We start from the raw sequence: 15,377 nt of genomic DNA, 5'->3' as shown, positions 1-15,377 counted from the left end.
GGCACTAGTGAGTGATTTGAAGCTTCTGCTCAGATATGAAGCTTGCTGGCCAAAAAAAAGTCCACGTTCATTAAAATGAATGTACAGTGTTCATTCATCCATCATTAGTAACTCCCTGGTCAAGGTCATTTAGGCTATTAATTTGTGTAAATCAAGACACAAATACAGATATTTGAAGCACTAAACAGATGCAAATAGTGGCATTATGTTATCTAGATCAGTGGTTTTCAAAGTTGGGGTCACCAGGGGGCGGCCGGGGGTTCATAAAAAATACGAGGGGTGTACTCACTTTTGTAAGATACTGTGTGTGTATCTATGTATATGTGTGTCTCTCTCTCTCTCTCTCTCTCTCTCTCTCTCTCTCTCTCTCTCTATATATATATATATATATATATATATATATATATATATATAATGTATGTATATTTATTTATTTATGTATATATAGTGAGGTCTGCTTTAAACTTCTATTAAATTTAACATTATTTTCTAAGATTAAGTTTCATTTTGAGTGTTACTTATATGTGTGTGTGTGTGTGTGTGTGTGTGTGTGTGATTTGTTAAGGTTTAAAATCTGTGATTGAATGTTGCACCATTGGTCAACAACCATTCTACATGTGCATCACATGTGCAGAAAGATGTGCGGAGAGCTCCATAATAAAGCATATTTTAAGCCACAATCACCGACTCCAGTATCTGGCAAGTGTTACACCCCCATACATAACTAAACACATTGCTTATTAACTAGTATATTTGTGTATGTATATTTGTAATTGTATATCTGTTTGCTGGCTTGTTTTAGAAATCTCTAGGCATTGGTATCGAGCAGGGCAACAAAAAGGCGATGACTAAATGGTTGCAAGCCCAAGCAGTAATGGTAGAGAATATGGAAGGATGTGGAGAGGCAGAGGTATTGCTTGTATTTTACTTTGGGCTTTATATCCCTTAGGGCATTGGTCTGAATATTTGGGTCCCTTTTACTGGCATCATGAAACTTGAAATGGGAAGTAACACCATGTAATAACCTGATGCAGACTGCACCACATTTCGGTGGAAGCAAACCCCAACCCACTGTTTTCAGGAGGACTAGGGATTGTTTGGTTCTCTGGGCCACACTTGACCTTGAAGTGTTCACACTTCACCAGTCAAATGGTCATTCAGTTCAGGAAAAAAAAAACATTTTGTGAAAGTATAAAAACGACGTAAAATTAAGTTTATTGTGGAATTACTATGGCCAGATAATTACATGTTTTTTTTTATAAAGTTAGTTCAGTAGGCAGTGTTATATTTAGGGTCAACTGGAATAGGCAGTTAGACTCATTACTATCCTGTTACTGACAATTTCCATGTCTCTACAGACAATAAATTTGGATGCTAAAAATTACCATGAAATCTCCAGTGCATGTATCCTATCTGGTGAGCGAAAATACAGTTCATAACGCAATGCTCATAACACATTTTTGTTCACAATGCATACTTTACTTATAAAGCATGTTTATTCTTATTACATTTATTTCTGTAAGAATCATAATACACTAACGATAACCGTTTCCTTTTTCTGTACTTGTGATTGTGGTGTTTGAAGCTTTGGGAACTCTAAGGGACTCTCTCCTCAAGCTGACATCTGAGATGAGTGTTGAAAGCCCAGAGGAAGCGTGCTCTGACAACTTCAAAAGTGATGAGAGCCACGGACCTGAAAGTGCATATATAAAATAAATGTGGGAAAAAATTGCATTAGGGCTGCACAATTAATCGGATATTGATTATGATTTGGACTGCCCACGATTAAATGAACATGATCGACTGTGATATTGACATTTAAAGTTCGTCCTCCGCTCATAGAAAACTCCGCTGTTTTCTCCACTCAAATCAAGCGCTTCCTACATTTACAGCCAATCACATAGGGCAGCGCAGGGATGACATCATTCTGTAGCGCCAAAACCCGGAAACGGAGTTAGCTCTCGAGCTGCCAGTTTCTCTGCGAGCTCCAGCGCTTTGCGCGAGGGGAAATCATGACACTAGCTAGCACGATGCTAAATGGCACTACAGAGGTTTTCGGGGACATTAAACGTCATCACGCTGAAAAGGAAAAAACTTTGCAGATAAACTCAGGGCTCTACAGTGCAACCATTTCACTCGCGTTTGCGACTGAAGTACTTTGTGCGACTGTGAATAAGTATTTATTCGCACTGGTGTGAGTGACCTGTTCGGAGTTGTATGATACAGTCGGAATAAAAAGTACAGGAAGTCCAAAATGCATCTACACCGAGCAACAGTTACTTTCACACTGCTTTTCATCTCCTCCGTCAACCGAACAAGTGTGGAAATACTGCAGAGTAACTCTGTACATCATCTGCTTCTGTCAACTCTCTGATCTCACAACCGACATCTTTTATTGATCACGCACGATGTTCCTAAATTCTGTCATAATTGACAAGCTCAAGTTTTCTCATGCATACCTGTGTTATATTGTGGCACATTAATGCTACCATCTCTTAAAAAAAAAAAAAAAAAAAAAAAAAAAAAAAAAAAACTAAACTTCAATTGTGCTCCTAAATTTTTTTTGTCTTGCGTCTCTCCTCCTGTAAACACTCTTATTGCCTTTTCTGCATACGCTGAATTGTTTTAATTTAGTTGCATATTGTTATATGTGATGCATTTTTACTTATCCTATATTTTGGGTACTATTTTATTTATATTTTGCTTCTACGAGATGCACTTTAAGGATCAGTCTAATTTGATGCAAAGATTTGTACATTAGCAGGAATGTAGCACAACATGGAGGTGAAAGCAGCGGTCTGTTCATTTAAAATGTGAAAGTACAATAAAAATATGTTGTCCCTAAAATCAATGAATAATCGTGATAAATAATTGAGATCTCAATATTGATCAAAATAACTGGGATTATCATTTTGGCCATAATCGTGCAGCCCTAAATTGCATATTTACAAAGTCAGTTATTGAAGAAAAGTTTAACTATCGTTTATGGTGTGTTATTTCTAGCATTCAAAAGAGTAAAGGAAACTGAAGAAAAGGACAGTCCATGTCCTCACCTAAATGAAACTGTGAAGTCCACAGAGCCTGACACTGAGCCTGAAACTCCTAAGCAAAGTATGCAAAAGTGTTAAAGACAAGACACAGAGTTCCCAGTTTATTAGATATTCCTATCTAGTAATGTGTTTTGCCACCTTTGGCCTTCTTAACAGCATGAATTTAATTAATGCTGGATGTGTTATGTAGGAATATTGTATTATAATAAAATTATTGCAATTTTTTGCAATTGTTTTCCAAATCATTTTTTGTTATTATGTTTTTCACTTCATTTTCATTTGAGCATGGCCAATTCCCACCCATCAGCCAGCTCTCCCCATCTTAAGACAGATACCAAATGACAGATACCAATTGACAGCTAATGTGTCCTCTGAGACACAAGGAGCCAGCCAACCACATCTTTTCGAGCTGCTGCTCACTGCTGCTGCTCTAAGGAGAGAGCTATATGGCCTCTTCTACATACATGAGCATTTCTGCGTGCCATAACGTCCCCCTTTGTGTCACTAAGTAAATATGCATTAACACATAAGTGGTTTATGCTTGAAGCATGACTTTGTGTGTTCATGCAGCAGCAGTGGAAACGTGAGATTGTTCACATACTCACCCATGTACTTCTCAAGACAGCCCTGCCTATCCAGTCGAACTGTAAAATATTTAGCAATTTCGTGCATAGTGAACAGACTGCCACGATGTCTGACCTAACATTCAAAAGTATTTATGAATCTGGAAGCTCCAGAAGGCCATGTAAAAAAAAAAAATAATTAAAAAAAAGACCTTTCAGTACATATTAAGGCTACATGAGAGGTTTTTAAAATTCTAACACTAAACATAACTGGAATATGTGAGGCAGCCATCTTACAGACACATACTGTAGTATAATACAAAAGTATAATCCAGCCTTTACACTAGTCTGGCTATTAAATATTCTGCTTCGAAATAACATCAGGTTAAAATCTGAATCTAACATTTAGTAGTTTTTTTTCATTGATATCTTTGCTTTCTACTCTGTTCTCCGATCATTTAAAAATCCTTGAAATTGTTGTCCATTTCAACACTCAACTGGACCCTGCTCTGCTTAATTATTATTGTTGTTATTATTGTTTTTCTTTATTAATATTATTATTATTACACATGCCAGTTATATTAAATATGACTTGCTGAAGATGGAGAGATAATAAACTGGCAACTCTGTGTATGTAATTTTATAAACAACTTGTGTAATTACTTGTTACTTATATACTTGTTGAATTTGCTGTGGAATAAAACTGCATGATTGTGCCAGATCCAGATGACCCTGCTCGAAGTTCACCGTATTTATGGTCTTACCTCACAAGCCCAACTCGCACAGAGCCAGTAATCGGTCAGTGCTGTTCTGTCCTCCTTCACTGCTTTCTGCTTGGGATCAGGATTAGGAGTATTCTTGTCTAACTTTTATAATAACTTTTTTTTATTTCATTTTTAGGTTTGAGTATGATCACAGAATATCGTAATTCCAATGGCCAGAACTCCTTTCTCTGCTCCTGCTGCAAAATAATCCTTCCTACTACTGGTTACATGGACCACCTGATTAGCACTCACCATCGCTTCAACTACATTGTGCGTTATTACACAAATATAAATATTAGAGTGTCTGAGTCTGCCTGTCCTTAAGTTCATCCTAGAGTTGATGATCCCTTTATGTGCTGTTTCAACAGAAAAGTAAGCACCCAGAGTTCAGCATGAACACCAATAATACAGAGCTCCAAAAGAAAGCACAGCTTGTACAGGACAGAGAGGGCTGGGGATGCCTCAAGGTTGTCATCTTATTATCATTATCCAATAGTAAGATATATATAAAATATAACATATATATTTCATATTTGTGACATGATTTTTCATTTTTTAGGTGGTAGAAAAAGAAAATAAGCAGCCTCAAAAAAAGACTAAGCAGCCATCAGAAGGTAAGATTAGAATAAATCAATTACCTATAATTGTTCACCCATTGATCAAATAAATGCATTTTCTAGACTATTATTTAGAATGATCAGTTTAGAGAAGAGATGGTACAGCAAAAAAAGCAACAAAAAAAATATATATATATTCTATGCTCATTTAAGTGCTTGGTGAAGGGGGTGTTAGATTTCCAAGTATCTCAGGAATCTCAGATTATGTCTTTCAGTCCTTCGTCAGCCCTTTTCAGCCTTTTTACTTCTATTAACTCTTAGTTGTATGCTATGAGTTAGAAAGTGTGGTTTTCCTCAGAGCGTTTCAGATCTGGGGAGTCTAAATGAACACACACTGACACATGCATGCTCACAGAGACATCCTGTACTTCATGCAAAACAGAAGTATTTATACACATTCATAACAGCATTGCGTAGTAGGTGGGTTCCAACTTCTGCAGGTGCTAGACAGATTTAGACAAAACACACAGCACACAGGGTCATACAAAAAAAAGTCTTCATGTGTCAGCTATAATAAAGGATGGCAGTTGATCAGCTTATTTAAAGAGGTAATTAAATGAATACATTCATCATAGGTATTTGATAGCACAGAGACACACAAACAGAAACTATAACCCAGTATTCCCCGTATCTAAGGTGTCTTAATAGCAGTTCATAATATAAGAGATTACATGATATAAGAGAATTTCCTTTCAGAGGGTATATTAGTGCATGTGTGTTGTTAATGTTCACATCAATGATCAGAATATGGAAAAATGTCATTGATTTTGACTGTGGCATGAACGTTGGTGTATTCATAGTTACCACGGCATGCAACAAATTAAAGGAAAACCCAACATAATGCATTTTTAAAAGATGTTCAGTCACCATGACACACCACAACGGCTTCAATACACCTTCGCATAGGTTCTACAAGTCTCCATAACTGTACTGGAGGGATGAACACCATTCTTCAAAAATAGTCCCTCAATTGGTGTTTTTATGATTGTGGTAAAAAGCATTGGTGGAACTTTTCATTGCTTTTCACTCATCAAACTATTCAGTCCTTATGTCCTGTGAATAGGGACATTGTCATCCTGGAAGAGAACACTTCCATCGAAATGATAGAAATGTTTCATCATAAGAAAAAACTGATCATTCAGAATAACTTTTTATTGATTTGCAGTGACTCAAGCCAGGCACAAAGGTCACAGTTTTTCCTTTAATTTGTCACCAGTCAGTGTACATATAGTAAATGCTACATAGTCATTTTAGACATAACTGCTGAGCTGACCTAAAGCCAAGAAAATGTTCATCTAGGAAGTTCCCATGTTAGCTTGCTAACTGTCAAGGGCCTAACAAGCCATATAATGTAATATCTAATTACAGTCAGAGTTATAGCTAAGAAGATTACCATTTAGGTAGTTGGCCAAGCAACCTTCTGTCTCTGCTTTTTTTAAATTGTTGTTGTTTGACTGTTTTAGTATTGTGTTTGTGGTGTATTGTTCCAGATGCTGAGAACTCTGGGCCAGATGCCAAGGCCCAGAAACTGGAGTCGTCACAAACTGAAGGTGATGCTGGTGAGGAAAATGTGCTGAGACATGTTGAAATTCAATTGGTTTAGCATCACTGATACAACTATAAAGCAAGTATTAAAGCTCGTCATAATATTTTAAAATATGTTTTCCACAGAGCCACAAGACCATAACAGCCTTAAGCCAAAAACTACAAAACAGCAGAACAAGAAAAAAAAGAACCAACGCAATGCTGTGATTGGTCTGTACCATCTAAGATATTAACAGAAAAGAGACCAGTGTCATATATACTGGTACCTTCAATACATCAGACCAATAGAATGATTCTAACAATTTGTACTTACCCAAATGAAACTGTCTTGTAGGATTGAATTTTGTTACTTGTGTGCATCATGACAAAAAGAAGCTGTTCTTCTGTGAACTCTGCTCTGTCCGAGGTCATTTCAATCACATGTCTAGTGTGACCCACAGGGAAACCTATGTGGTAGGTCATTTAAGGATCATTCTCTCTGCATTATACTTCACTACTACTATGTCTATAGCAAATTATGGATGACTGAATGTTTAACTAATGTGTATATGTACAGAAACTTAAATATCCTGGTTGGACTGCAAGTGACAAAAACAAGGACAAGAAGCTGCATAAGATAGCTTTGCGCTTATCACCGGTGGAGCGAAGCACTGGGATGGGAATGAAGGTAGGAAAATGAGTTATAAAGAGCTTAATTATTGCTTTTCTGGCATATGCTTTTAACTTTGCGGGGGTTCCCACAGAAACTGAATGTCACTGCCAAAGTCTTCACAGCCTTACGTACTGCTCCTCTCAATGAAGGTAGATCATATTTGTTGTCATTCATTAGGCCAATCTTGTTTTTGATGTATGAAAGCATTTGACTGACTATAATTGACTTTGCAGCCCTGAGTCAGCTAAAATTGCTACAGACAAAGCCAGAAGATGGAGTGGACCTGCAAACTCCTTCTTCCCAACCTGAACATGGTAAGAATTTACCGGTATTGAAAACTTCAATTATCCCCAGAATTATTGAACTGATCCCCTTTATTGCATTATTGAGTTGATGCTTTATTTTAAAAAAAAAAAGAAAAGAAAAAAATTCACCTTTCATTAATAAATTATATGAATGTTTCTGATTAAGAGCTGCAGGGACTTCTAGGCCTTTTGAGGAGGCCCTAAAGTCTTTTTGGAACTAAAAATAAATAATAGTGACATTAAGTATTGGGTGGAATTGAACGGGATAACATCTTTTGTGTCTTTGTAGCTGAATGCCAACTCTGGTCCATTGGATTTTTATATATATATATATATATATATATATATATATATATATATATATATATATATATATATATATATATATATAATTAATTGTTTTTGTCAGTGGCTGTTTGTGTGTGCCAATGTCCTCGTTTTCTGTTAGGGTGGTTGCATATTAAAGCTTTGTAAAGACAATTCTCTATTAACTCCATTGTGGTATATTATACTTTAACCCACAACAGAGGGAAATAAAACACAATTCAGATGATCACACTGCCTGATATGAGTTTAAAATACAACAATATGGAGAAACTCAACACCTCAACCAGTTGGTCACTACTGCCTATCATGTGTTCTCTAGCTCAACAACTTCTCAATACTATGGAGTTGTCCATAAAGTATTCCGTTACCACTAGGATGTTATCATTTAACTTTACTTGCTGTTGTTAGTGTGAAGCTCCTGTTGAAGCTCTGTTGTAGTGTAATTAAGGATTGTATTCTGTTGTCTTTTAGGTACATGCATCAGTTCTGGGGATCACATATGTCCTGCTGCAATTACCAACTCTTTGCAGCAGGAGAAATCCCCCCTGCTGGAGAATCGTTTAGTTCCAGGTAAGATCATTCCAGGACTAGCCATTGTGAACATACCGAAAAGAGACTTTTTTTTTTTTTTTTTTTTAAACTTGGAAGGAGTTAACAGCATCTTAATTGTTCCCTATTTTTGTGGGTTTTTTTCTAGATGAAACTCCTAATCCTCTAAATACAGCCTACTCGTGCCACACCCCTCCTCTGATTTCATGCTGTCCTGTCTCAGTTCCTGTCTCATTCATTCCTCATTCATCCCCCTTTTCTACAACTTCTCCTATGTCATCCTCAAAAGAGCTTCATGCTCCCTCCCACCACTCCAGCCACATTTCTCCTCCACCACCACTCCATTCTTCACCATCTCCTGTCCATATTCCACCTCCTCTATCCTCTCAACCTGTAAGTCAAATTCAGTATTTGTTTGTACCACATCCCCTGTATGAACCCATATCACCTCCATCTGCATCAGACTGCCAGGACGTAAACGATGTTGCGCCTCCATATTCATATTCTGCACCTCCTGTGTATGAACCTGTATCACCTCAACCTGCATCAGACTGCCAGGACATAACCGATGTTGCTCCTCCATATTCATATCCTGCACCTCCTGTGTGCGAACCCATATCACCTCAACCTGCATCAGACTGCCAGGACCTAACCGATGTTGCTCCTCCATATTCATCTACCCTTCCAACTCCTGTCAACCTTACTCATCACATGGAACATGAAGAACCTCCAAATGGTAGGACACATACATACATTCTCTCTCTCTCTTCACTTAGTTTGTCTCCATCTATGTTGTCCTCTTCTCCTCGCCCTGTGTGTGCAGGATTTTGTTTCTGTGGTGAAGTAGCTGATGGCCTGCAGGTAGAAACTGTTCTTCAGCCTGCTAGTTGTGGATTGAATGTTGCAGTACCATCTGCCTGATTTCAGTCCGTTAAACAGTCTGTGTGCTGGGTGATTGCGGTCTGTGGTGATTTAGTGTGCTTTCCTCAGACATCATGTATGGAAGATGTCTTGTAAGGCTGGGAGTCTGTTGCCAATAATGAGTTCAGCTGCTCTCACCACTCTTCGGAGGGCCTTGCATTCACGCAGGGGGCAGCTGCCAAACCAAACATTCATGCACCCAGTCAGGATGCTCTCTATGGGGTATTTGTAGAAAATGGTCAGGATTTTCGGAGAAATTAAACTTCCTGAGTCTCCGCAGGTGGCTGGCACATGATTTGAGGACACCAGATTTGGTGCTTTGCTTGTATTGGCCGTCTTGAAAGATCTGATCACATAAGGCACAGTGATGGTTAGTGCGCAGCTGTTGCAGTTCACCGGGAGTTTTTCTGCATGGAAGGTGTTGCTGGCCTTAAACTGAGCATAGAAGGTGTTCTGCTCATCAGGTAGTGAGGCAGATAGTCCCCATTGCAGATTTTCCAACCTTTGTAGTCTGTAATGGAGCACAAACCATTCTACATGTGCTTGAGGTCTGATCTTTGATAGTTCAACACAATCTTGTCTCTGTAGCCATTCTTTGCAGTCCTGATGATCCTCTGTCGGTTGTATCCGGCTTTCCTGTATGACAACAGGTCCCTGAGTTGTAGGCTGAGGTTTGACCTCTAAGTTTGGCCCAGAAATCAGCATTAACCCGGAGTTTCTGGTTCAGGAATGATTTGATACAGACTTTTGGAACAATCTTTTCAGTGCACATACTGGTGTGTAATTGGTGACAGAGTTTTTGTATTCATTAATGTCTGCTGCATTCAGGAAAATCGAGAAGGTCCTGGCTCCAGCCTGTAGAATGGAGTGGGGCTCCCCATTCTAACCATAACCCCTAACTCTTATGGGTGGAGTGACACATGCAGCCCCACCCCACCCCTTTCTGCAGGCTGCAGCCAGGTCTTTGCTCCTATTTGCATGCAAATCACTCTCAAAGTCCATTTTGAGTGATGATCTGATGTCTAGTAGTGTTTGGCGATCATACTGTATGATCAAGGAAGAGACATTTACAAAAAAGAAACTTACTGTGTCCCAAATGACATACTATATACTTATACTATGCACTATACACTCTGCCATCTAGTGTATGAATTTTAGAAGGGTAATATCATCTCAAATGGCACACTTTCAGTATTGTACTAACCAGAAATATGTGCTGTTTCTTGGTCGAGGGCAAATAGCTGCAGGGATGATGTCATATTGTACCGGAACCCTGAAGTTAGCATCAGCAAATAGTTGTTTATTTTCCCCTACATTGTCGCTCCCCCCCCCCCCCTTGTTTTCGCTATTTTTCACCTGGTCATCCACACCCTGAATGTGAGAACCAGCAGTATAATAGCACAAGTAGATTAAAAAAATTCAACCATTGTCTAACTACACTAGAAACTGGACAAAATTATTAATTAGTTAATCTAGAATTTATTGTACTACAATTCTGAAAATACTATAAATTGATAAACTGACAAATCCAATAACTGCAAGAACACGAGGCTGTAAACGCAGACTAGTGAGTATATTTTCCTGTTCACCGGGATGACGTTTAATGCCCCCGAATGGGTCTGTAGTTCCATTTAGCATCTTATCAACCGCCTTTTTCAATACACGTAAAAGCATTTAAAAAATCATGAGTGGGGTATTACCCGTGGATTTTATGTGGTAGAATAAAACGTGAAAATATTTTGAGCTTGTGTTCACCACAGACCTTATTTCAGGTTTTTAACCAAAATCCCATGCGAAAAACCCCTTGACATCTGGACGATGGAAGCGGAAAGGTTCAAATGCTAATTCGTTTTGGCGTTACACAATGACGTCATCCCTGCACCACTCTATTATGTCAAACGCATGTAATGCCGCTAGCACTAGCGAAATAGCCAAACGGATAAAAAAAAATGAATTGCTACATTTTACTGTTGATATTAATGTTTTCCTTTTATGCCCAACAAGACCTCAGTCACAGTCAGGCGGAGTCGTCTTCACAGGCGAATTTTGCACATAAAATGAGGTGTTCATATCTGTTGTGTTTAATTGTTGTGTTCTTATCTGTTGTGTTTAATTGAGCTGCTCTAACGAGGGAATTTCCCCCGTGTGGGATCAATAAAGTTTCTCTCATCTTATCTTCTCCAATTTAAAATCAACATAATTGGTTGTGGTTATGGCTGCTGGTAATGTCAGTATCTGAGCCTGATATAGCCCCTCCCCATCCGTTACGTAAGGAAACCTGCAACCGTTGATTTGGAACGCACTACTAGAAATAAAAGAATTTAAAAAAAAGCCGAGCTCTCACCAGTGGAGACATCTCGCGGTGAACCGGAACTGTAGTATACTAAACCGGATCTAATATTTCAAATCCTTTGTATTATACGGCACATGGATATCGGGGCAACCATGGTCCGTGTTTACCATCGCCAGTTTCTGCTAAACTATAGATATCATCCGATGACCAGATTGCATGATGGTCTGCTGGAGAAGTTACGTGAGCTCGGCTTGTTGCGGGAACCAAGCCTCCAGTCTTCGGGGTCTTGTGATGCCGGTGTCCGGGGGAGAGGGCGTCGTAAGCGCTGTGCGAGGAAGCAGAAGCGTGGCAAGAGGGCGGGGGTCCGTGTTAGGCTAAAGCTAAACGGGCTCCCCTCGTTTCATGACGACAGCAATGCAACTTTGTGCGGTAAGGCTCGCGATGGTGGCTTGTGTGTTTACATCAACCCCGAATGGTGCAAGAACTCAGTGCTAGTTTCTAGTTACTGCTCCTCGCTGGTGAAGTTTAGTCGGAGTGTGCATTCCCCCCAGCGCTAATGTTAAGGAGGCGCTTTGTGAACTGTCGGGGGCTATTACTGCGGAACACAAACCCTGACGGACTGTTTATTGTCGCCGGACATTTCAGTCATGTGAAATTCCAAATCAGCGCTCCCTGACTTCCATCAGGATGTGGACTTTGCGATGAGAAGCGCGAACTCGCTGGATTTTGTTTACACAAACCTGGCAGAGCCCCGCCCCCTCCCGGGTACTCAGACCACCTCTCTGTTATGTTAATCCCAGCATACAGACCGCTCGTTAGACGCTCCAGACTGGTTCTGAAGCAGATGAAAACCTGGACAGCAAGAGACATCTCTGCTCTTCCGGACTGTTTTGAGCACACTGACTGACACATGTTCAGGGAGGTAGCAACTGATGGCAGCTCCACCAGCTTGGTGGAATACACAAGCTGTATCCGCTACATCAGCAGGTGCATCGATGACGTCACTGTCTCCAAGACCATCACCACACGCTCCAACCAGAAGTCGTGGATGACCGTGAAGAGTCAATCCACAGAAGGCTGCTGGTTTATACAACATTCCTGGCAGAATGCTCAGGGGATGTTCAGACCCGCTGGATGGTAGATGTTCTCACTGACCTCTTCAACATTTCCCTGAGCAGCGCTGTCATTCCAATGTGCTTCAAGGCCTCCATCATCGCCCCCCCGTGTTGAAGTCTTCAGCGTCCTACCTTAACAGCTATCCTTGCATTCATCGTCATGAAGTGCTTGGAGTGGCTTGTCATGTGGCACATCAAGACCCTGCTACCCCCTCACTGGAGCCCCCGCAGTTCGCATGTCGTCCCAAGCTCTCAACAGACTGTGCTGTGGTGGGTCTCATGAGCAGTGACAAGTCAGCATACAGAGAGGAGGTGCCGTGGCTAAAGAACTGACCCCACACCCCTCACACAAACTCTTCTCCTTCCTGCCATGAGGCAAAAGGTACCGAAACATTTGGACCCTCACGGCCAAATTGTGTAACAGTTTCTTCCCCCAAGCAGTCAGACTCCTCAATACCTAGAGACTGACACTGACCCAGACACCCATGCACGCATGCGCGCGCACACATTTAGTTCTGTGTAGTGTCCTGTAGCTCTGTGTTGTTTATGTAGCACTGTTCTGTACCAACTGTATATGGTTGAAATGGCAATAAAGCCACTTAAACTTGATATTGTGCTAATATAACTATACTAAGAATTGTTATATTTACCATTTAAATTATGCTTTGTGGCATAGACAGACATGCTTTCTTTAGCCCTATTTGGAGGGGATTAGTTTTCCAGACATATGGCTGCAAAGTAATTGCTACTATGGACACCTGTGATATTTATTGTCAATTCGCATGGCATGAGAGATTTCTGTAGAAATTGCAGAGATGGGTGTGGCTTCATCGTTTATGCTGCCTGCCCATCACATCAGCCCCGTGTGTCATGCGTAACATGGTGCTGCACCTCAGTATTTGGTAATACAGCATCACGGCACTGATGAAGCAAAAGAAACGACGCATTTGGACGAGAGCTGAAACTTTGTTTAGTTTCAGTTTGGGGAGAACGACATTATGAAACGCTGTTTGAACAAATGATATGTAATCATTCTGTTTGGGAGGAGATTTTTCGAAAAAGTTTGCGATAAAGGTCCCTCTGTCAAAGTGCCGTTTGGCGACAGGACTTAAATGCCGAGAATGAATCGACTACCTAAAAAAATAGAGTGCGCATTCGCACGTGATTAGTTTAACCTGGGGTTATTTTTAAAGGCCGTTTTATAAAATGTAAAAGATGCTGTAATCTTCACGGGCATGGGAAAGCGCAGTCCGGAAAAATATCCGGCATGACCAGTTCGCACGGGATTATCCCTTATAAATCTGTTCCCGTCCGAATAGCCCTTTTCACAGACTGTATTCCTAGTGGGGAAAATGCCATTAGTGATCTCTAATTCATCATTCGTCATTGTTCTAGTTGCAGGTCTTGTTCATCCTGAAACAGGGCCAGTTGCCTCAACTTCATATGCAGAGTCCGAAGGTGCTAGTGGATCGAAGCTCAGTAAGTCTGCATTTTACTGCTATGCAATGTGCAGCCACTTCAGTCAGTCTGAATGTATTCAGACAGGGGTGGTTGAATATTCTTAGGTTAAGATTGAGACTGATCCGTTCTGCTTGTATAGCTTAATAAATTAAAAACATCCCATTAATATGATTTAGAATACTGAACTGACTATGCCAATGATGTTTTGTTTCCTTAGTAACAGTGTCATACCTTTCCTGTATATATGTATCTGCTCTTTATGCTCCCTCTTCTCCAAAATTTATTCCTCCCCTTCTCCAAACTCCAAATGCTTTCAGTAATTAGAAGAAGAATGTATTAATAATTCTGTTAATGTTCTAACTGATGTTTAATGTAAGTATTTAGTTTCTGATTGAATTTGAACGTTGTGTCTGTATGTGCAGCGTATCGCCAGTCCGTCCTGAGAAATGAAAGCGAACTTCGACATGACACTAGACCATCAAAAAATTACTATTTTCCAAACCTACCCACAGGTTTGTCACTTTTTTCAGATCCTTAGCATTTCCAGTAGCCTGCGCAGTTTATGCATATAAGCATCAGCTTTATTTCCATTATTTCGCATTTATTGAATGGCGTATACTTGGGCTGCAACTAATGACTATTTTCATAATCGATTAGTTGGCCAATTAATTTTTTGTGATTAATCAGATGGGGGCAAACTTTCAGGTTAGTAAAAAAAACGAATGTATTTCATTTGAGATGATATTACCTTTCTAAATTTTATACACTAGACCAGTGGTTTTCAACCTTTTGTGAGCTTTGGACCCTAGAATATTTCGAACAATCCACAAGGACCCCCTCACTCCACAACAATTATAGGCTATATATTAAACAGTCATTTCTATATATGTTGCTTTATTTTATTAATATTTAACATTAATAATATTAACATTAAAATTGAATCAAAACATTTCAAGATTACATTTTTTACATTTTATTGTTGGTGTGACATTTAATTTCACTCTCTTAATTATCCTTTGTTTATTTTATCCATCAATGCAACACTTGAACTTGTCTACCACTCAGGTTTTTGCAAATTATCATTTCATTTGTAAATAAATTTAAAATAAATCCATCAATGAACGATCATCAGCTCAGCTGACATGATATTTGCGAATAACCGAATTGATCAATTTTAAAACATCTCATTTGAATACGTTTTGATACATTTAAACC

General features: G+C 39.5%; 1 protein-coding gene across 10 annotated transcripts in view; it reads left to right on the top strand.

The window, feature by feature from the left end:
- Nucleotides 1-15,377, top strand: part of si:ch211-199g17.2 (uncharacterized) — a 65,216-nt gene that overhangs the window by 37,138 nt on the left and 12,701 nt on the right. For 7 of the 10 annotated variants that reach the window (XR_008393400.1, XR_008393401.1, XM_053675434.1 and 4 more), the window contains 19 exons: nucleotides 566-699; nucleotides 803-910; nucleotides 1,359-1,416; nucleotides 1,586-1,699; nucleotides 3,004-3,111; nucleotides 4,334-4,411; nucleotides 4,514-4,647; nucleotides 4,746-4,844; nucleotides 4,937-4,991; nucleotides 6,485-6,553; nucleotides 6,666-6,749; nucleotides 6,874-6,992; nucleotides 7,096-7,206; nucleotides 7,283-7,340; nucleotides 7,425-7,505; nucleotides 8,295-8,393; nucleotides 8,521-9,108; nucleotides 14,097-14,180; nucleotides 14,585-14,674. Coding sequence is in view for 8 of the 10 variants with exons in the window: in XM_053675434.1 (XP_053531409.1) it covers nucleotides 566-699; nucleotides 803-910; nucleotides 1,359-1,416; nucleotides 1,586-1,699; nucleotides 3,004-3,111; nucleotides 4,334-4,411; nucleotides 4,514-4,647; nucleotides 4,746-4,844; nucleotides 4,937-4,991; nucleotides 6,485-6,553; nucleotides 6,666-6,749; nucleotides 6,874-6,992; nucleotides 7,096-7,206; nucleotides 7,283-7,340; nucleotides 7,425-7,505; nucleotides 8,295-8,393; nucleotides 8,521-9,108; nucleotides 14,097-14,180; nucleotides 14,585-14,674 (2,271 nt within the window). In the remaining 2 variants the exon portion in view is untranslated. The remainder of the gene's footprint in view (nucleotides 1-565; nucleotides 700-802; nucleotides 911-1,358; nucleotides 1,417-1,585; nucleotides 1,700-3,003; nucleotides 3,112-4,333; nucleotides 4,412-4,513; nucleotides 4,648-4,745; nucleotides 4,845-4,936; nucleotides 4,992-6,484; nucleotides 6,554-6,665; nucleotides 6,750-6,873; nucleotides 6,993-7,095; nucleotides 7,207-7,282; nucleotides 7,341-7,424; nucleotides 7,506-8,294; nucleotides 8,394-8,520; nucleotides 9,109-14,096; nucleotides 14,181-14,584; nucleotides 14,675-15,377) is intronic. The other 3 variants (XM_053675430.1, XM_053675431.1, XM_053675433.1) reach the window with 3 other exon arrangements.

The sequence above is a fragment of the Ictalurus punctatus genome, chromosome 24 (assembly GCF_001660625.3).
Source record: "Ictalurus punctatus breed USDA103 chromosome 24, Coco_2.0, whole genome shotgun sequence".
Taxonomy (NCBI): domain Eukaryota; kingdom Metazoa; phylum Chordata; class Actinopteri; order Siluriformes; family Ictaluridae; genus Ictalurus; species Ictalurus punctatus.
The sequence above is the reverse complement of the archived record's forward strand: the minus strand, read 5'-3'. Positions and strand labels throughout refer to the sequence as shown.